This window comes from Hemicordylus capensis, chromosome 2 (assembly GCF_027244095.1).
Source record: "Hemicordylus capensis ecotype Gifberg chromosome 2, rHemCap1.1.pri, whole genome shotgun sequence".
Lineage (NCBI taxonomy): Eukaryota > Metazoa > Chordata > Lepidosauria > Squamata > Cordylidae > Hemicordylus > Hemicordylus capensis.
In genome coordinates, this window is record NC_069658.1 from 219,623,729 (window position 1) to 219,646,081 (window position 22,353).

The following is a 22,353-nucleotide window of genomic DNA, read 5'->3' on the forward strand; positions in this document are numbered from 1 at the left end:
CTTCCAATCCAGCTTCTCTTAGTATATGTTCAGCATATAAACTGAATAAAGAAGTAGAGAGTATACAGCCTTGTCTTACTCCTTTGCCGATCTGGAACCAGTCTGTTCCACCATGTTCCATCTGAACTATGGCTTCCTGTCCTCTGTATAGGTTCCTCATGAGAACAATGAGATGTTCCGGATGCCCATTTTCTGAAGGATATTTCACAACTTGACATGGTCGATGCAATTGTAGGCTTTTCTGTAGTCAATCAAGCACATATTGACTTCTTTCTGGTATTTTTTGGCTTTCTCAATTATCCAGTGTGCATCAGCAATGATGTCTCTTGTTCCTTGGCCTTTTCTGAAACCAGCTTGAACATCAGGCATTTCCCTTTCCATGTAGGGCTCCAGTCTGTGTTGGATGATACTGAGCATTATTTTGCTGGCATGTGAAATTAAGGATATTGTGCGATGGTTTGCCCAATCTGTTAAGTCTCCTTTCTTTGGTATGGGTATGTAGACTGACCTCTTCCAATCTGTTGGCCACTGTGTTGTTCTCCAAACTGGCTGGCATAGTTTGGTTTGAGCTTTGACTAATTCTTCTTCTGTTGCCTGCCATATTCCTGTAGCTCTTCCATCAATTCCTGTAGCCTTCCGACTTGGTGATGATGATCTAACTTCATCTTCCCTGCTGAGGGCAGGCGGTCCATCCTGAAAAGTCACGATTGCACTCCGCACACCCCTTGTAGAGCATGGCTAATGGCTGCCACCCTGCAGACGTTCTGCTACCTTGCCCACAGTCTGACCATGTGAGCACTACAGAGCTTGCTGAGATGTGGCCTCATCGGATCAGGGAGAGGGAATGGCTCCCCTACCCTCAACCTGGAGCTTGCTGGGCTGCAGTTGGATGACCGCCTGCAATGCCGTTCATGGGCACAAACATTAAACTGTGGGTTCAGCAACCTCCGGTTTCATGTTACATGCGAAATGCAGCCAATGTCTGAATGTGTGAAGCTGCAGCTCCATCACCCAACTGTGGCTCCGTGTTTATTTTATTTTAGTGATTCTATTTTTACACTTCTATCCCGCTCTTCCTCCGAGGAGCTCAGAGCGGTGTACATGGTTATTTTTAGCCTCACAACAACCCTGTGAGGTAGGTTAGGCTGAGAGAGACATGACTGGCCCAGAGTCATCCAGTGGGTTTCATGGTTGAATGGGGATTCGAACTCAGGTCTTGGAGGTCCTAGTCCAACCCTCTAACCACTACACTATGCTGGCTGAGTTTCTCTGCTGAAACTAGAGGTTCCTAAGCACCGCTGTGCTGTAAATTGGGTTTTGTGAGGAAGCTCCTCCAGGTCCCATCAAGAGCTCAGCTCAGAAATGCCTCCCTTCTCCATTCAGCAGCAGCCTCTCTCTCACTGGCTGCCTCTCAGAGTGAATGCTCCTCCTGCCCTGCTTGGCATCAGGCATCCTGCCTCCCTAGAGTTCCTGCACTTAAAGGGACAGAGCCAGATACGAATAAGCCTGCTTCCCACCCCACCCACTTTGACCTGACATGTTCCTGAGCAAAATGCAGGGAAACTACCACTGGTCCCGTTGTTAGATTCTTTAAAGATAAACAACCTTCTTTTACATGCATGATGCGTGTTTCTGTTAATGGCACTGATAAATTCGCAGTGGGATGGGTGTGCTGGCATGTGGGGTGGGGGGGGGAGGCTAGAAGCTTCTGGGTTCTGTGGTTGTGGTCCTGGGTTGCCATGGGGAAAGCAAGAGTTCAGAGAAGTTTTAAGGGCAAAGCCTGCCTTGCCTGCCCTCCGCCGCCGCTGCCTCCACTCACCACAAAGCATCAAATGGAAGCGGCAGCGAGGAGGAGGAGGAGGAGGAGGGGTGCGTTCAGGCGATAGGGTGATGGGGTGATGGGGAACACTCACCTGCTTGCCTGCCCTCCTCCCTGCTGCCACCTCCACTCGCTGCAAAGGCGAATGAACCTGTGCCTGACCTCATGGGGAGGTGGTTGTGTGGGAGAAGGCGCCTGAGACACGAGGGGGGACTGTCTGTCTCCAGCTGCAGGGAGAAAGCGGGTGCAGCTGCAGATGGTTGGTGTGTGTGTGTGGGGGGGGAATCTTCTCCCCAAGCTGGTCCACGGAACAATGCCCGTTTCCTTCCCCGAGCACCCCACTCTGCCCCTCGTGCCCCCCCCCGTGCACCCTCCTGGGCCAGGAGTCCTGGCTGCAGCGGGCAGGAGGGTCGCTGCCGAGCAGGCTATGGGGAGCGACCCATGCGCCTGCCCTCCGCCCCACCACCTCTAGCTGCCTCTCACAGGTGGGCTATGGGGAACCCTCGCCTGCCCGCCCTCCTTGCCGCCCAGCTCCACTCATCCGGGAATCAGCAGGTGGGGGTGGCAGCAGCAAGAAGGGCAGGTAGGTGACCAGCGGGTGGGTGTCCCCATCACTCGCTGGCCTCCTCACCACCGCCAAGCCGGAGGTGGCAGCGAGGAAGGCAGGCACTACACACTCCCCAGCAGCGCACAGCCCGCTCCCACCCTGCTGAGGGGACTCCCTTTCAAATCCAGGGAGACTGCACCACTTCCATTCCCCCCCCCCTTTAAAATGGGGTGCCTTGAATCAGTGAGTCTCCCCCAATAAGACCGCCTTCCCAGCTGGAAGAGCCCCTTGACACCCTGGGGCATCGCTGATTGTGTAGATTATGCATGGCTGGCTGTGCACAGCTTATTCCTTCTGGGACAGTCACGGCTATAAGCAAGGGCAGGAAAGAGTTAAGATCGCCCAGAACACGCCCCCTCTTGCATCACAGCCAATGCTTGCTGGGTGTCCTCCGACACGCTGAAGCCATGCCCACAGTCTGGCAATGGAGCTGGCTGGGACGCAGCCTCAGTCTGCGGACTAGCCAGAGGGAGGGGTGATTCTGGCCAGCGGCGGTCGGAGAGAATGAAACTTGAGTTGAAGTGGCGTGGTTCTTGGGTTCCAAAATCCAGCACAGGTTTGTTTGACTGAGAGCGTGTTCGTTTGGGCTACGTCTGAATGAGGCCTAAGCAAGCCAGCCTGTGGATTTCACCTCAGCTGGTCAATTCCAGCCAAAGGAAGAGTGCAAAACATTGCAGGTGCATAGGAGGCCTGCAAATCCACAGGAATGGGCCACAATAATGCAAGAATGCTACCTCTGGAAAACAATTACTAAAGGGAGGAGACTCCAGTTCAAGGGGCTAATTACTAATGGCCACAAAACAGCAGGAACCAGATGAGAGCCAGAAGTGAAGTGTGCCCAGCAAAGAGGAGGAGACAGAACTAGGCCCAGCTGCATCAGAGGAGGCTGAGGAGGCCAGAAGGTGGGTGGAGACCTCCTGGTTCCTACTTAAACCCTGCAGGGCCAGCTCTTCAGTTGCTGCTGCGACAGCTCCCTTAGCTGAGTTTCCTGCTCAAGCTCTTCCTGGAGACCCAGAGCCTTGCAGAGCTCAGCCCAGCTTCCCTGGTTAGCCTTGAGCTAGCCTGCCTCAGCCCAGCTGCTGCCCAAGCCCCATTCCAACCTGCTTTTCATGAGGCTCCTTCATCAAGTGTTCAGAACTTGGCAGGGAAGCTATCCAGGGGATAAACTGACTACAAAAACGACTCCACCCATCTCCAGAGGCAGAACCAACGGGGCAAACTACTTCTGCTTTGTCATCTGGAAAAATCTCCTCTGAACAAAAACAATAATCCAGTGAAAATACTGGGATTCCAACTTTGCCAAATGAAGGGATCAAGTTCCAGGCAAGACCTTCATGGAGTCTCGTATCTCTACCAAATGCTTCTGGCGAGGAGGAACCTGATTCATGGATGAAAAGGCCATCTTTAGAAGAGAAGACGGGCACAGCTGCAACACCTTCAACTTCTGGGATATCTGTGACCCCAAGTACACTGGGAATTCTTCAAACACCTGAAGTTCCTGAAATCCTGGAAGCCCCTTTTGCTAGACTGCCACCTGGAAGGTTGATATCTCTGGGGCAACAAAAGACTTCAACTGACACATCTGACATTCCAAGCAGTTATGAAGAAGAAGAAGCACAACCAAAGCAACTCCCATCTAAAATGTCAGCACCTAATGCTGTCAGCAAACATCATTTAAAAAAACCAACAACATCTGGGAAACCAAATAAACAACGAGAGTTGCCTGCAACTCTACCCGTATCAGAACCTAAGCAACAGGTTTTGAATTTTGCCAAAGCTGTACCAGGTTCTGCACCAGCTATCAAAGATAGTCCAACCAGAGATTTCTTGACTGCAGCAGCATCCAGAGGAGGAACGGCTTCCATGTCTTACAAGGACCTGAATTGCATCACAGATGATGATTACTGGCAAGCGTTCATAAACACTGTCCCAGATGACCACAGCCCAAGACAACCTTTTGTGATTCGTTTCCGCTATGTGGGTGATGACAGCCTCAAGGGTACGAGAGACTACTTATTGAAACACTTCATAACAGAAAAGATGGAATTCCCATTGGATACCATTACCGACATTATACAAGAGCCAGGTTCCAAAGAGATAGACGTCTGCTTGGAATCGCAACCTATTTATGAAAGATTCTGGGCGGCTTGTAAGCGGGTGGATTGTTTCCATCCAGACCTATTGCATGGATTTGAGATTGTACCCCTCTTCAGAGGAGACATGAAAGTAATGACTGTCGCCTTGAGAACGACAGCGATTCCTGCGGAAGACATCGCCATCTGGATCAAGCGCCACGCTGATCTCTTGATGGGACCACACAAGATAAAGGACAGTTATGGTTGCTGGACGGGTGAGTACCGTTCCGTCATCTCACTCCGTAACGACCCAGAGACTGGATGTGTGAGACATCTGCCAAAGTATTTTTTCATAGGAGCTGATCGAGTAATCACCACATACTCTGGTCAACCCCCCGCCTGTTATCAATGTGGGGGGTATGATCACTTCCGTAAGCTTTGCATCTCCGCCTTATGCGTGAAATGTGGCGAGATGGGCCATAACACACCTTCGTGTAGGAAAAATATTGAATGCAACTTCTGTTTAAGATCAGGGCACACCTACACATGGTGCCCTGAGGCCTACTACAACCGGACCAATGTAGCCGCATGTCTGAAATCATGCAGAGAGTCAAGCTGGGGAAACAGAACTGAAAAAAGGGCTAAAGTGTGCATCAAAAAGACAAATCACATTGTACCTGGTGATTCCAAGGAAGTGAATGGTGTTTGACTTTTAGAGACGGAACCCACATAGAAAATGACAAAAACAGGGCAGAGGGATGTCAACTGTGCCAAAGAGAAAATAATATAAAACAGTAAAGCCGAAACACAAGCCCCAACACATGCTAACAAGTTCACCTTTTTGGATTATCAAATTGATGGAGGGAAGCAGTACAATCAGAGGAGGGTAATGGCTTGTTGGAGCCAAAGGAACAAAGAGTGTGAAAGAAGATGGTAAATTGAGAGACCATGAGGGTGAAGAGATTAGGCGTAGGACATGACAAAATCCAGCGGATAATGAGAGGAACTCTGAGGTGGAAGATACTGAATTGGATATTCAGGAAGCAGTCCAAAGGTTGATTTGGGCAGAACACCTAGTGGGTGAACTTGAGCTTGATCTCCAGGTCTTCCATGATACTCTTAAAGCCTGTCAGGTGTCTCTGGAAGAAGAATTTTTTTTAAACTTTGTTTAAATCCAGAGCAGGCTGATCTTTGACTGGAAGCTCAGTATTAAGCAGAATGGATAATTAGACAGATAACACTGTTAAAATATCTGCCATACTGTGGAAATGTATAAGTAACAACATTTGAATTTGGAGTATAATCCCTAAGTGCTGATTAAGAGGGATTCAGAAGAGCACTTCAGCTCTTCAGGCTGAACATCTAGGCCAGGGGTTCCCAACCTGTGGCCCTCCAGATGTTGCTGAACTATGACTCCCATCATCAATTGTGGCTAGGGGTGATGGGAGTTGAACAGCAACATCTGGAGGGCCTCAGGTTGGGAACCCCTGGCCTAGATAAACTAGAAGCAGAAACATCTGGGAAGGAGGGTGTGCAAAACCTGTCTGGTTATTTAAGACAAGAGGTCCTGATTCTGAACTTACCACAATGATTCTTAATGTGGGGCCCACCAGATGTTGATGAACTACAACTCCCAGCATCCCCCACCACAGTTGATTGGCTGTTGTGGTTCAGCAACTTCTAGTGGAGCCCACGTTAAGAACCACTGGCTTACCGATTTGGCGACGGTGCAAGCTTGGCATCGTATGTGTAAGGCAGACATCTCTGCCAGTTGGCACGAAGGAGCGGAAGAAGCCGAAAGGGACACAGAACTAGGAGGCGGTCTGGATCCTCCGAAGCCTCTCTCTGTTATCCCACTCACAGTCTCATCCCTAACACTTCCCTCCGCCGCCCCCGCCCCCCACTAATTTCCCCTTTCCCCCTTTACTTTTTTCTTTACCTTTTTGTTCCTACCCATCTCTGTCCCCAACTTTGGTACGATTACACCTCAGAGGGAAATGCCTTCTGAGGGGGTAGGAGTTCTTTCACTGGCTCCTAAACAGTCAGTCAAAGGAGCCAGATGTACGTTGGAGTTAGTTTTGGGAAATGTATCAGTTACTGGGGTTAATCAGTTGACCAATGTCCTGAAAAAAATAGCTTTTAGTGAGAATCTCATCTCAAAGTTGTGTTCAAAGTTGTGTTTGTGTCAATCTGTATTGCACTGCACTGTATTATATTAACCTGTTATATTGTGATGCTTTATTTATCAGAGCATCTTTAAAATCCATTTATGGTGTGTGGGTGGAGGAGTTCATCTGGAGAGTCTATCCCTTCTCTGGAATTTCTGGTTTCTAACTTCCTTATTTGATTATGTTACTGCTGAATTGGGAATATTTTGATAGATCCATTTATTATACTATTAATTAATTATGGCTCCAGCTTACCTAGGTAGGAGACCACTATATTATTATTATTTATTATTATTATTTTACATTTTATATCCCATTCTTCCTCCAAGGAGCCCAGAGCGGTGTACTACAAACTTAGGTTTTCTCCTCACGACAACCCTGTGAAGTAGGTTAGGCTGAGAGAGAAGTGACTGGCCCAGAGTCACCCAGCAAGTATCATGGCTGAATGGGGATTTGAACTCGGGTCTCCCCGGTCCTAGTCCAACACTCTAACCACTACACCACGCTGGCTCATCCCTATACTCCCATCTTCTCAAACACACCATGCAGGCATGAAGCTATTGGCATATGCTGACAAAGTAAATGTTTTAGTATCAAAAGTAGGGTAACTACGGACTATTTTACACTTGTTTGACAAGTTTGGGGCTATCTCTGGATCAAAACTGAATATTGACAAAAGTGTAGTGGTCAAATTGGATGTTCTAAGAGGGAAATTAACGTAGACTCCTTTGCAACTCAAGACCCGAAGCTTTAGGGGAAGTTGCTCAAGGCACTGGCACGTGAAAGAGTCAACATATTGGGTGGTGGGCTTTTTTGGTTTTTGTTTTAAGCAATCTTGATGGGGCTTATAATTGAAATCTTTGGTTTACAAAGGTAGAGGAGAGAATCCATATCTGGCACAAGTGGTCACTGTGCCTTTGTAGGAAAGTGTTTTTGCTAAAACATATCTTTTACCTATTGGAGAAAGCTATTAAGCAGTTAGAACAACTTTTTATACTTGCGGCGGGTATGAATGTTTTCCCCCTTCTTTGGGTGATTGCCTATCAAAAAACCTGAACACAGTGGATTGGCTTTACCTTGCTGGACTAGGACCGGGGAGACCCAAGTTCAAATCCCCATTCAGCCATGATACTAGCTGGGTGACTCTGGGCCAGTCGCTTCTCTCTCAGCCTAACCTACTTCACAGGGTTGTTGTGAGGAGAAACACAAGTATGTAGTAAACCGCTCTGGGCTCCTTGGAGGAAGAGCGGGATATAAATATAAGATGATGATGATAATAATAATAATAATAATAATAATACTCTTGTAGCAGTGTTGATGGCCTTTAATTTTGGCCGATGGATCCCCAGCGTGGGACATGAGAGTCCTTTTTACCTTTTGGATCTGGGCTTTCGTGGCCCCGTGTGGGGAGACCCAATGGGGCCGTGAAAGCTGCCAGCCCCTCATACCTGATTGACATCTATCCTCATATAAACAATTAGAACAACTAATTGACTGGCACATCAAACCCTATTTTTTTCAAATGGATTTGGCTTTCTGTGTTTTGAGAAGTTCTATATCTGTATATTTTACAAAATTCATTTTTATTTTTATTTTTGCCCATGAAGAAGTTAAATGGAGTAGGAGATTTAATTTATCCAGGTGAGGATAGCAGGATCCTTTTGATATGGGATACCTTTTGTATTTGACCTGTGGTGGTGCTTAACCCACCAGGTTTCCCCCTTTCTCAGGGCCAAACTGTGGCTGCCTAGAACTAAGCAAGGGTTAGTCATGTTACAGTCTAGAGAGACTTTTGTACACTTTGCCATGATCCATTTGGTTTGGAAGAAATGGAGTCAAGCACGGCACTGGCCTGCTTTGGCAACATAGGCAGCAGGAGGAATAGTTTGAGGATGTCTTGGCTCTCACGAACTCCAGGCTCCTGCTAACCTGAGCAGTTGGAATAGGAAAAGATCCTGTGAAAGGACAGCAACACAAGCCCCAGGACTTTGGATCGTGCCTCTCTCTCTATGATCCATTGGGTTGATTTATATGTGCTTCTTGGTTTGAGTTTAGTTCATAGCAGAGAGTGAAGAATGAAGCACTAGCATACTTATTGTGTTACTGTAAACTTGGTTGTAAAAAACATACAGACACTGGCTCACCTTGATAAGAGAAGGCTCCCTTCTTCCCACTGGAAAACGTTCTGGCCGTGGATGGCGGAATCCATGGCCCACATCTCACCGGAGACTGCAAGAGACTCCTGCTGTTTCATCACACTCAAACTTTCACTTTCCTGTGGCTTTCAACATTCTCAGTTTGGTTCCTTCTCTTGGACATATTGCTGTGAAGAGAGGAAAGTATCTGTATTAGTTTAGAGTCCTCTTTTGCGGTTGGGTTTTCTGTAAAGTTCACCTGTGGACTATATGCATTCACTCAATAAAGAGTTCATGAATCCAGCTTGCTTTGACCCTGTCTGCTACACCAGCCAGAACTCTACCAGCTGCATCACCGCCGAGCCATCCAGTAGACAAACCTGTGGGAAATACGGCCTCACCTTCCAGGCCCTGCTGAGCCCTCTGGCCCAGCCACACCGCTGCTCACTGTGGCATACAGCATGTGTCCCGCTTTGCTGTCCGTCTGTGTCTCCACACTACAAGCCACTGCTCCAGCACCCGTTTGCCCTCTCTCACCCGCTCCTCCATTTTGTGTCTCCCGCTCTTTTGTCTCCATTTTGTCTCTCCTCCATTTCAGGATGATTCAGACAAGCCTGGTGCTTGGTAGAGAGTGTGTGAGCAAGTAAGTGAGCTAGTGCTGCAGCCGGGGGACATAGGAAGTTGCCTTCTAGAGCAGACATTCTCAGCGTTGGGTCTCCAGATGTTATTGGACTTCAGCTCCCATAATCCCCAACCAAAGACCACTGGTGCTGGGGATTATGGGAGCTGAGGTCCAATACCATCTGGGAACCCAACATTGAGAATCCCTCTGCTAGAGAGTCAGACCCTTGGTCCAACTAGCTCAGTACTGTCTACACCAGGTCTTCTTAACGTCTGGTTCCCAGATGGGGAAGGTTGCTGGCAGGAGTCTCTCTCAGCTGTATCTTGGAGATGCCAAGGAAACTTCTGTATGCAAGTAGGTGCTCTTCCCAAAGCAGCCCCAAGCCCTCAGGGGAATATCTTACAGTGTGCACACATGTAGTCTCCCATTCCAGTGCAAACCAGGGTGGATCTTGCTTAGCAATTTATGCTTGCTACCACAAGTTCCTTGCTAAATGAGCAAAGAGGCACCTTTTAAAAGTGCTGATTCTCTTTATTGAGCAGGGGGAGAGCAACTGGCCCTATCCATCCCCAGCACAGCATTCCGGCAGTGGCTGTTGCTAGTGCCTATCTTATGTTTCTTTTTTAGATAGTGAGCCCTTTGGGAGACAGGGTGCCATTTTATTTATATCTATGCAAACCACTTTGGGAACTTTTGTTGAAAAGTGGTATCTATATTCATCGTATTAGTATATAAATATTTGTCGAATTCATAAGGCCAGCTCTGCTGCCCGGCCAGTTGGAAACAAGACATAATATTGGGGGAAATGATCCCTTTAAACTAGGAATGAGTAGATTCCCCCATTCCATTAATTGGCTCCTTTTCTAGTTTGCTCTGTCCTCTCCCTGGCTGAATTTTGATCTAATTAGAGGAATGTCTAAAATGAATTCCAGCTTTCTTCTGGAATTCAGCTTTCAGTTCATCTCCCTCTAGGTCATGGATGTATGCGCGGGTAAAACACTGCAAGAAAACTCTCAATGTCCACACAATTGTTCCAGGATTCTGGTGGTAGAGGGGTGTTCTCCCATTTGCAGCAGTGCCTCAATCATACACTGCCCCCCCCCCAATCTTGAGTCAGTCCTGCATAGGAGCATGTCCAACTGCCTTGGAGGTGTGGGGGGGGTGGGCAGCGTCACCATGCAGGGCAATCTTTAAAGAGTCCTGGTGTGCTGCAGGGCCTGGAGCCAATCAGCCAGTGCGGGGGCCCTTCCAGCAATTTTAATGGTGGCAATGTATGTGGCGGCCGCAGGGCTTGATCAGAACTACTCTGCTGGATCAGGCCCAAGGCCCGTCTAGTCCAGCAACCTGGTTTCCACAGTGGCCCACCAGATTCCTCTGAGAAGCCCACAGGCAAGAGGTAAGGTCATGCCCTGACCAGCATCTGGCCTCTGAGGCTGCCATGACCGGAGGACAACCCTGTCTCCACCTGTGTGCCTCAGTCATGTGGAGTGGGAGGAAAGACTATGTGAAGTGAAGGATCTGAAAGCCAAACTGCATCCCATTTCTTATTTCCAGTTTTTGTACCATGGTGGAATCGTAATGCTTGAGTTCTCCTTTAGAAAGAAGACCTGATGGAACTCCAAAAGCCAGACAGAAACCCAGAGAAGAGAAGGCTGCAATTACTCTTCATATAATTGGGGGTGGGGGGCTGGTTGTAGGGCTGGGTGCACTGGGCAGTTGCTCAGGATCCCTACCTGAGCATGCTAAGAAGAATTTGGTGACTCACTATGGCCACATTCACATGTAATGTGGAATGGCAGTTGAATAGGCCTACGGTTCTGCGGAAGTTACATCCGAATGTGTGGGGCTGGAGTTGGGTGCAGCAACAAAATTGAGGGTTCAGAAAAGGACCTGCAATCTTGAGTTGTGGTGAGTTTTGTCACTGCAACCCGAGGTTCCTGGCAGCCTGTGGTACATCTGAATTTGGAACTACAGGCTACTGAGCCTGGAACCAGAGTTGAAGGAGGAAGCTCCTCCTTCAACTCCAGCCATGATTGGCTGTGCAGGCTGTCTTTCAGTAAAGAAGGAAGCCCGCACAGCCAACTCACACCTGCCTCTCTTCAGTCTCACTGACTGCGGAGAGACCACTGTCCTGAATGTTCAGATTCAGATGGGAGAGCTGGGGGACGGGGGGCGCATTGGACCCACAGTTCTGCATTACGTCTGAAGGCGGCCAATATGTTGAGTGTGGTGGCTGACATGATCCGTCAGCCCTATGTAGATAGTAGGACATGCGGCACAACTGTAAAGATTGGACTGTAGCACCAGAAGCGTTTCTGCACATTCCCCTGTTTGTGACAACGGAAAGAAATACAGTAACACATCTAGAATTGCCTGATCTTCACGATGGAGAAGCAAGCCATGCCATACCATGGGGTGTGGTATGAAGCCCTGGGGTGTGTATGAAGCCATGTTGTGTGGTATGAAGCCCTCCATAGGGCTTCTGGGTCATGTCAGCCGCCATCAAGGTTCACTGCGAGAGAGAAGCCTAACAGCACTTCCAGATTAACTGCACCAGGGCAGCAGGGGAGTGGCAATTTCTTCTCTCCTTCTCCAGGAAGCCCTCTGTGCCACCCAAAAGTATGTCCCTGAGGGTTATGTGTCCCTTTGGGGGCATGTTTTCAGGAGTCACAGAGGGCTTCCTGGATAAGAGGAGGGTGTCAAAAATTGCTGCTTCCCTGCTACAAGGGAGTCGTTAGTTGGGAAGTACTATTAGGCTGATCTCTTGCTGCAGCAGGGAATCCTTGCTCTGTATGTCAGCTCAGGCCTGCAACAAGATAGGAAGACAACAACATGCTGATAAATCAGCCATGAGGGGCCCCTGAAGGCTTTTCCCTCTCTCAGGACACTGCTGGTGCCCCAATATTCTGCCCCCTGAGGTGACCATCTCACCTGGCCACATAAAAGGGCCAACTCTGCAGCCAATCCAATTCATTGCCCAAAACAGGAGTTCCCAACCTCTGGCCCTCCAGATATTGCTGAACTACAACTTGCATCACCCTTGGCCACAATTTATTGTGGCACGGGGATGGTGGGAGTTGTTGTTCAGCAACAGCTGGAGGACCGCAGGTTGGGAACCCCTGGCTGAGAACCAAGGGCCAGCCCTAGAGGTGTGCTATTCACAGTTGTTGGTACGTGCAGATTTTCCCATTGGAACGCCAATGTAGTTTTAACCAGCCTTTGGCAAGGCCTGTGTGACTGGATACTGTTGCTGCTGTACTGTTTGAGCACTGCCTGTTCGTTTCATCTCCGAGCTTGCAACATCTTGTAAGGCCCCTGGGCATCGGCGCTGGGAAGAAGTGGGGGTGACCCCCCTCTCCACGGGTGGTGGATGGGATCCAAACACAGGACAGCCTCTTGGCTGGAGTCCTTCACTTCTAAAGGGAAGCAGTAATCCCTCTGCCCCAGGCAAATTCCCTCCTTGCATTCAACAGGGAAAGTGAAAGACCCCAAAGCGACAGGAGAGAGACAGGCCCTTTCCAAGTGGAAAAGCACAGACCTCATCCTAGATTAATCTGCAGCAGCCGGAGGAGGAGGAGGAGGAGGGAATTTGCAATTGAGGTGTTAACAAATCTCAGCATTTGCTAGCATGCAACTCTAGGGAGCAAGCACAGCATGAGTATGGGCATAAGCAACCAGGCTGCTCATGGGCTTGCAGTCAGTTTGGGACTGTGGCACGGAGGAGAGGGTTTGATCTTCCGCCCCTGCCACCATCCCCATCTGGGCCAGCTCCTCCCCCCACACTGCCATGGAAAAACAGCTTCGACTGCCAGCCACTCAGGGATGGACAGAGGAATTCTGGCACCTGCAGCGAGGTGGGGGTATTCCCCTTTCAGAGTGACCCCCTAGCAAGTGTTGAAAATGGGGCAGAGGATCGGGAAAAGGCCTCCTCTTATTTCCTCTTGTTTCTTGCCAGCTTTGCATGGAGTGTGGGGAGAGGTGTTGATCAGGGGCCGGGAGCACCTTCCTCATGAGGCAAGGCTACAACACCTGGGGCTTTTTAGTTTTGTTTTGTTTTGGGGGGGGGGAGACGACTGAGAGGCACCATGATAGAGGTCTATAAAATCAGGCATGGCATGGAGAAAGTGGATAGAGAGGCATTTATTTTTTCTCCCTCTCGCATAACACTAGGACCAGGGGTCATCCCATGAAACTGATTGCCAAGAAATGTACTTGCCCACACAATGTACAATCAGCCTATGGAATTCTCTGTCACAAGTTGTGGTGACAGCCAAGCACCTGGATGGCTTTAAGAACGGTCCAGATACATTCATGGAGGACAGGACAGGTCTATCAACAGCTGTTTGTCTGAGGGCTATAGGCCAGCCTCAGAGGCAGGATGCCTGTAAATACCAGGAGAGAGGGCATACTCTCAGTTCTTGCCTGTGGGCTTCCCAGGGGCATCTGGTGGGCCACTGTGTTGTGTAACAGGATGCTGGACTGGATGGGCCTCCTTGGGCCTAATCCAGCAGGGCTCTTCATATGTTCCTATGCTCTTTGCAACACGTGCAAGGGTCCCCAAGAGCTGCTCCAGTGGGGGCAGTAGTTGTCGGGGGCATCTTGTAATTTTATATTACTTTTAATTTTTTGCTGTTGTGAGCTGCCCCAAAGAGTATTGTACTGGAGGGTGGGATAGGAAAATAGGAAGCTGCCACATACTGAGTCAGACCATTGGTCTATCAAGATCAGTACTGTCTTCACAGACTGGCAGCAGCTTCTCCAAGGTTGCAGGCAGGAGTCTCTCTCAGCCCTATTTTCGTGAATGTCCATGATATGTCCAACCTCCTGCAAAAAACCTGGGTCTCGCTTTTCACTCTGCATTGGCGCAAGTCAGCATGGGGCATAGCATGGTGGGGGAAAGGATCTTTCAATGGTAATATCACACAAGTATTAAAAAGAGAACACCCAGACTACTTGAGAGATTTTTTATTCACACTTAAATGGAAGGTTGAACCGGATCTAATTAAAGGATCCTCCTCAGTTAAGCAGCTAAGGAAAACAATTTATGGAGTGATTCTAGAAGTGGGTTTCTTAAAACCTGATTTAGAACGTAAACGCTACAAACACCGCACTTCACAGTACTTGTTGCAACCCGATCACCCTATCGCTCTCTTTAAGGAGAAAAAAGTCCCTTTCCATTTATGGGAAACAAGGTGGCTCTTATACCATCAAGTACTACCACTTAATGCAGCTAAGCCATGGCTCCCAGAGGACCAGCAAGAGTGCCCTAAAATCACTTGCAAACAGAAAGCTAGTAAGCTAGGCAAAACATTCAGGGAAACCCACTCACATTTCTTAAAGGAGTGTGTGGTAGCCAAAAGAGTGTGGCAGGGAGTAAGCAAGCTGTTAGAGTGGCCTGATTTGGAAAAACAGACTTGGGAAGAACTAACCCCGGGTTTGAGCGATAGAAGCTCCTTTCGAGGTCCCAGAAAGAAACCTTCAAGGAAACGGGACGGAATGGGTGCCCTCATACTAGGGAATCGGAACGTTCCCCTTCTCGTAATCAGGTTAGTAAACCTGTATGTCATTTATGCAATGCTCCTGCATAGGAATAGGGAGGGAAGACGCGACCAAGAGGTTTATGCAGATGAGTCAGTAAATCTCTTCTGGAAAAGTTTGTATGGTTATGTGCAAAAAGACAAGAGTATCTCTTCTAAACAGCAATGGGACAAATTGTGGAAATGGACGTCGGACGTAACCCCCCTGATTACCTGATGTGCCTTGAAATCCCCCACCCCCGAGTTACAGTACTACCTGCATATATTTCATAACCTTGTGGGTTTCCAAATCCTGGTGTGTAAATCTTTGTAGATATATCATGTACAAACAACCACTTTGTATATAATTGTGCTTTGGCAACGTACTGTATGCTTTGGTAGTTTGTTGGTTCAATAAAAAAAATCTTGTCCTATTTTTTAAAAAAATCTTGTCCTATCTTGGAGATGCCAGGGAGGGAACTTGAAACCTTCTGCTCTTCCCAGAGCAGCTTCATCCTCTGAGGGGAATATCTTTGGGATATAAATATCATCATCATCAACAACAACAATAATAAAAAATTAATAATACTGGGCTAGATGGACCACTTGTCTGACTCGGTATGCTATGTTCCCATGTTCCTGCTTGTCTGACTTGTTCTTAAAGGGCTTCCCACATGCCAGGCCACATGAAGCATGAATAGAAGTCAACAATGCAAACAATAAAAGGCGAAAAAGCAAGTGTACAATTTGAGCATCACTTGTACCATGGGAAGAGAGAGAGAGGAAGGAAGTTTGAATCCCCTAAGAGTAGCAATCTACATTTCAAAGGGATAGCATCAGAGCAGTGGAGAAGGGATGACCAATGTCTTGACTCTCTAGCCCACTGACTCACTAGTCTGTCCTCCACTGTCTGAGGCAAAGAGACAGCGCAAAGTCCTTTAACTTCCAACACTAAGCAAGTTCTTGGTAAATTGGTGGGTTGTTGTTGTTGTTTGGGGTTTCTTCTTTTTCTTTAACCCCTGCTAACTGGGCAAAGAGGCACCTTTTACCGTGGTGATTCTCTTTATTTAGCAGGGGGAGAGTAACTGGCCCTATCCACCCCCAGCACAGTACTTCCAGTGACTGTTGCTGGTGTGTGTCTTATTTATTTATTTATTTTTAGAATGTGAGCCCATCTCGGGTTTCACCTGGAATGATCAATTGTTGCTTTAAGAGCAAAGTTGCTTGCCAATTCACTTTCACAGCATGAATTCAAAATTCTCCTTCTGCTTCTTTCAGAGGATAACGTCTCTACAGCCTTTTCAAAGCTTAGATTGGTGTGGGTTTCCAATTGGCCGATTATACTGCTATAGCTGGGAGGCATGCTCAGGAACAGAGCTTCTAGCCTCTGACTGTCTGAAAATCGTTCTCCTGCCTCTCTAAATTGAAAAAAGAAATCTTCCAAAGTTCCCACAAAAGTAGAAAAGCAGTCCCCCTCTTTATATTGGAGATCTTGCATTTTCTTTCGTAAATTAAAGGTGTATGCCCACCCTTTTTTCATATGCAAGGAATCTAGCTTGCTTAGCATTTCCTCTGAGGTTCCAAGATTACAAATAGCAAAAAGGTAATTTTTACTCACAGAAGCTGTAATCAAAGCTTGTGATCTTGCGTCTTTGATGACCCAATTTTGCCTGGCAGTCTTTTCATCATTTGTGGATCCTTCTGGCGGGGGGCCCCCTTCAATAACGTTATGTAGTCCTTCTGCTTTCAGTGCAATCCTCAATCTGGTTTTCCATTCCAAGTAGTTGTCCACATCCAGGATAGTAAGCCTGAGTTTCCCTTCTAGGTATGTAGCCATCCTCACCGGCTCCAAAAGGCAGTTGCTGTAGATTAGCAATTCAAAGTGTCCATGCTAGATCTCAATGGATCTCCTGGAACAAACCTAACTCTCTAGTTGCAGCACACGAAGCTCAAAATACTGGGCTCCCATAACCTGTTGGAAATTCTCTGTGGTGAGAGAATCCCTTTCTCAATATAGCAGAGTGCACAGAGGCACAACACAGTGGTAGATTAGTTAGGCATGCGTGTGTGCTGAGAGTAAAGTAACCTGGAGCCAATTCATAGTTTCAAATCAATATAAAAGGCATTTATTAAGGAACTCCATTCTAGATAGGAAAGTGAGGATTTAGGATCTCTAATCTATCTATCTATCTAGATGCAGATGGATTCTGCATCCTCTCTGCACATTTGGTGCAGGGAGAGGAACTTGCCATGTTGCAAGGTAGGCGGGCAGATAGCAAGAGAGAGAGGAAGAAGGAGAAAGTTGAGTCCCTGAGATTAGCAACCTACATTTCAAAGGGATAGCATCAGAGCAGTGGAGAAGGGATGACCAATGTCTTGACCCTCTAGCCCTCTGACTTACTAGTCTGTCCTCCACTGTCTGAGGCAAAGAGACAGCGCAAAGTCCTTTAACTTTCCAACAAAATGATCCTACGATGTTATGCAGGTCTGTCCGTGGTACACTCTAGAGGGGAAAGGCTGAAAATTCACAGGAGAACCTTCTCAGCATTTCCAGGTCCTGCTGAAGCCACCATTGCTGCCTGCAGAGATGGGATGAAGAAGGGTGTGGTTGTCGTTTTAAGCTCATACACACCATTTTGAGAACTTTTTGTTTAAAAAGTGGCCTATAGATATTCTTAATGATAACTAACCCTAAAAGGCAGGGAGGGCTGATCCAACCACACCATGAACATGGGATGCCCAGAGATTTTGCCTGCAAACAGGCCCATTTGCAAGCAAAGCTATGCCCCCTGCGTCTGACGTCAGACACAGGGGGCGTGGCTGGGACACCAGGCCGGCATCGGGTTTTTTAGCAGATATGATGGGAAGTTGCTGATGAGTCATGCATACCCAGTACTTCCAGCCGAGGAGGGGCAACGGGGCAGCAGAGAGGTACGCTGCCACCCTGAAGGTTTTTCAAAGTAACGAGCTTTGGCGGGGGGGGGGAAGCAGCGGGAGGGGTGCGTGCACCCTCCCCCGCCCTTAAAGAGGCACCCCCTCTGCCTTCGAACTGCAGAGGCGCAGTTCCGTGCACATCCCTATTTGGGAGTGCTCCTGGATGCAAGTCCCACTCTTCTATTTCAGGCTGAGGCAGTGGCCAGCAGCGTTTTCCATCAGCTTTGGCTGATACAACAGCTGCATCCATTCCTCGAAGAGAATGAACTTCAAACAGGGGTGCACTCTAGGTCTGATTACTCCAGTGTGCCCTATGTAGGGCTGCCTATACACGTTCGGAAAGGTCAGTTCAAATTTGGCAACCAGATTGGTCTCCGAGGCCATCCCAAGAAACCATAGTGCTCGTTTTTTTACAACTACTGCACTAGTTTCTGGGCCAGACACAAAGTGCTGGTGAGGACCTTCACAGTTCTAAATGGCTCAGAACCAGTTAACCTAAGGGAACGGCTTCTTCTGCATTAGCCCCACCACTCATTAAGGCCATCTGGGAAGATTTGCCTCCAGCTGCCGCTGGCTTGTCTGGTGGTGACAAAGTCCCTGCTGAAATACAAGGCCTAACACTTTTGGTGGCCTTCGAGAGGGCCTCAAAAACGTGTTTTTATCCAGCGGTTGGGTTGTTTTCAAAATCTGCACCAAATCTCCTTATGAGATTATGTAGATTTGTGTGTGTGTGTGTTTTTTTAAGCATTGGAGACAGGATGGAGCCCTGGGGGCCTCCATGTAAAAGCTCCCATTTCCAAGAGCAATGGTCTCCCAAGTGACACCCATCTGGAATCTTCCCAAGAAATAGAAATGGAACCATTGCAAGGTAGCGCCTCGTGTTCCCAGATCCACAAGGTGATCCAAAAAAAAAACAAAAAAACCCATGGTTGATGGTATCGAAAGTAGGGGTGTGCACGAAATGATTTTTTTGTGATTCGATTTGTACCCAAATCGAAACACCCCATTTCGATTTGTGTCCGAATCTGACCCATCCGAATCAGCCCAGATTCGATTTGGATCCAAATTTATCCGAATCTGAATCCGAATTTGATTGGAAAAATTGGTCTTGGGGTCAAAAGAGTGGGGTGGGGTGGTAGTGCCTAATGGGTGGAGGCTACCACCCCAATTTCCCAAAAAAATGGGCAAAGGGTTGATTTAATTTTTTTTTTAAGTTTATGTGTCTTTAAGATTTATTTTTTTTTGATTTTTTTTGCTAGTAGCAGTAGCAAATGAGAGTGGATTCATGGTTTCTCATTGAAAATCTCATATGCAACCATAGAATCTACACTCAGAACACTTCCAAAACAACAGAACCCAGTACACCATGGGTTATCAAGCCATGGGGGTGGTTGGCACCCTAATAATAATAACCAAATAATAACCAAAAACATTGATCATTTATTGGGATTGATATACAAGTTGCTGCTGAAATACGATTCAGAAACAGAACAGATTAAAGACTGTATGATTAAGTGGATGCAAAATTTAAACAGGACAATTGATATTCAATCATGGGAACATCCATGGGATGTGAATATAAAATTTACAGCAAATAGCACCCTAAGAGAAAATTGGTACAAAATGTATTTTTGTTGGTACATTACTCCTACAACCATTAGTAAGGGACAGTAATTACTCGGGAGACTGTTCGAAATGCAAGAATCATGCTGGGACATTCTATCATATGTGGTGGACTTGTGGCAAAGCACAACAATTTGCGGGGGGAAACTCACTTTAAGGTGCAACAAATTCTAAATATAAACAAGCGCATCATTTCTATCTCTTTATAATACCTGATGTGAGGGGGAAGGTTGGCAAAGGGTGGAAGTGGAACTTTGGATTGTCAGATGTATAATGTCATATGTAACCACTGGAAGTTCAAGAGATGACAATGTAACCATGTTCTTTCTTTTTATTTTCTTATAAATAAATGAAAAAAAATTAAAGGAGAGCAGAACACAAAAACTGGCTGTTGAGTCTTGGTGGCAGCAGTGAGACTGGAGGGGGAAGTGGCAGATATAAGTAAAAATAAATAAGAAAGAGCAGGATATAAAGGTAAAAATAAATCAATGAAGTGCATCAAGGTGTGGCCAGTTGTTCATCGGGTCTGGTCACTTTGGCCCAGGAGCTCAAAGAGTGACTTGGGCCAACCACTGGATCTTCCACCTACCCACCTCACAGGGTTGTTGTGGAGCCAAAACAAAGAGAGGGAAGAACTGTTGGCAACACCCTGAGCTCTTTGTAGAAAGTTGGGGGTTAAAATGTGATAGGAATACCTGATTTGGGTCATCAGCTAAATGTTTAGGGAAGAAATCAGCACCCTTTCGGTTGGCACCCTTGTCTGCTGGCAGTCCTTTGGATTTTGGAGAGGGTGGGGAAGGAATCAGAGATGCATTTTTCCCACCTTTTGATGTCAGTTTTGGCACTTCGGGACTGTTGTGTAAGCTCCTGGAAACGCGCCAATGCCTTGGATCCATCTGTGTTCCTTAAAAGCTCATCCCTAAACTTCCAGCTTTCATTTCTCCGTGTCCATTTGCCGGAGAGGCTTCCTTATCTCACCGCCTTCTCTTTTCTCCCTAGGATGACACTGCCGTTGACTGCTTGGCTTTGGCAGCATGAATACTGGCTGCCTCCAGGGATCACCTGGGAGGACATGAAAGAGACGGAGGAGACCCGCTACCCTCAGCCCCAGCACCTCCTGGTCAGCCTCCCCGGTGCCCTTCTCCTCATCGGCCTGCGGTTCATCTTTGAAAGGCAAGTCCAGTTCCCTTTCATTGGCTCTGCCCCATAGCAGTTAAAGAGCCTCCAGGTTCAGAGGCAGTGTACCTGGAACACTTTTTGCTAGGGCCAAAGCGTAGAGAGCTGTTTCCTTCATGCCTGGCTTGTGGACTTCCTGGAAACAGCTGGGGGGAAGGAGAGGGTGGACCTGACGGATCTTGGGTCTGATCTAGGAGGCGGTGATGGTCTGGCTAACCTAAACCCCAATTACTGAATAATTACCACACATAGTAAATTTAAATCTTAGAAAGATCTTCTGGTCCTCTTGGCCATGATGTCATTTTTGAATTATCGATCTGATTATTGAGAACTATAAAAGTTCAAATATGATTATATTCAGAATTTCTTCTAAAAATTAAAAAAAAATCATTATTTACATCTTTCATCCAGCATATTCTGGTGTGAAAAGTAGTGCATCCCGCTAATTTAAGTGGCAGTATTGTTTATGTAAAATTTGGTATCGGTGGTTAATCGGGAAGTATGACTTCATTTTGCATAAACAAACATATTCTCTCTCTCTCTCTCTCTCTACACACACACACACACACACACACACACACACACACTGTTTGATGTTTTGAAACTGCCGGATAGCAAAAACATTGTGCAATCCCCAGCTTATCAACTACAGGAGGACCTCTATGTCTGCACATTCGCGTATCTACGGATTCGCGTATCCACGGTTGGGTAAAAGACACCCAACCTCAGCATATGCAGGGGGAAGTGGTGGGGGGGGGACACACCGGCCTTGCATATCCGCAGGTCACGGGTGGCTGGAAATGATTGCAGAGGTCATTTTCGGCCTCTGTTTTCTGTTTGGGAGCCTCAAAATGGCTCTGGTTTTTTGTTTTGTTTTTAAAGGAAAAACCTATGATTCTTGGGCAATTTCCAGGGCACAGTTCAACTCAGGGGACTAGCAAGCACTGTAAGGCACTTTCCCCACAATTCCTCACCCCCTAAAAAATTTGATTGATTTTTGGTCATTTTCAATTATTTTGCCGACGACTGGGAGCCTAACGCCTGCAATCCCATAGCCCCCAATGACTTGATATTCGCAGTTTCCTTATCCACAGTTGCAGCCAGGAACGGAGCTCCTACGAATATCGAGGTCCTCCTGCACCTGGAAGTTCTGTTAGCATAAGCTCTACACTAATTCCAATCGTGTAGAGAAACTAGCTGTGGTGCTGCACTCTGCACATGCTCAGAGGCACCTGTTCCTGCTTCACATGTTCAGAAACCAGTGTGCCAAAACTGTTTCTCAAAAAGGTTATTTTTGTGGTGGCTCTAGTGGGGAGGCAAAAGCTATTCACATATGCTCAGAGACACTCTTTTCTCTGCGCTGGCACCACGTGTCTGGTGGCTGAGTTCTGCCAGAGAAAACAGGCATCGGGCCTAGACCTAACCAGAGAGTGCCCCGTTGCTGACCCTCTTTCTTCTCTCTTGAAGGTTCGTAGCTGTGCCCCTGAGCCAAAAGATGGGGCTGAAGGAGAAGCTGCTAAGGAAAGCTTCTCCCAACCCTGTGCTGGAGGCTTTCTACGCTGCATACCACAGGAGCCCCAAAGAGGTGAGCTCACCCACCCACACACACCCTGCAAGGCCCTGCTCTTCCCCTGGGGGGAGTCTGGGGGTTCAGCATGGTCAGCCCTCCTATTTAACC

At 47.5% G+C, this 22,353-nt stretch overlaps 1 protein-coding gene across 1 annotated transcript; it reads left to right on the plus strand.

The window, feature by feature from the left end:
- Window positions 1-2,821: 2,821 nt before the first annotated feature.
- Window positions 2,822-9,107, plus strand: LOC128346547 (uncharacterized). The gene has a single exon (XM_053299969.1). The coding sequence runs from the start codon at window positions 3,816-3,818 to the stop codon at window positions 5,208-5,210; it is 1,395 nt and encodes a 464-aa protein (XP_053155944.1). The 5' UTR covers window positions 2,822-3,815; the 3' UTR covers window positions 5,211-9,107.
- The last annotated feature ends 13,246 nt before the right edge of the window (window positions 9,108-22,353 follow it).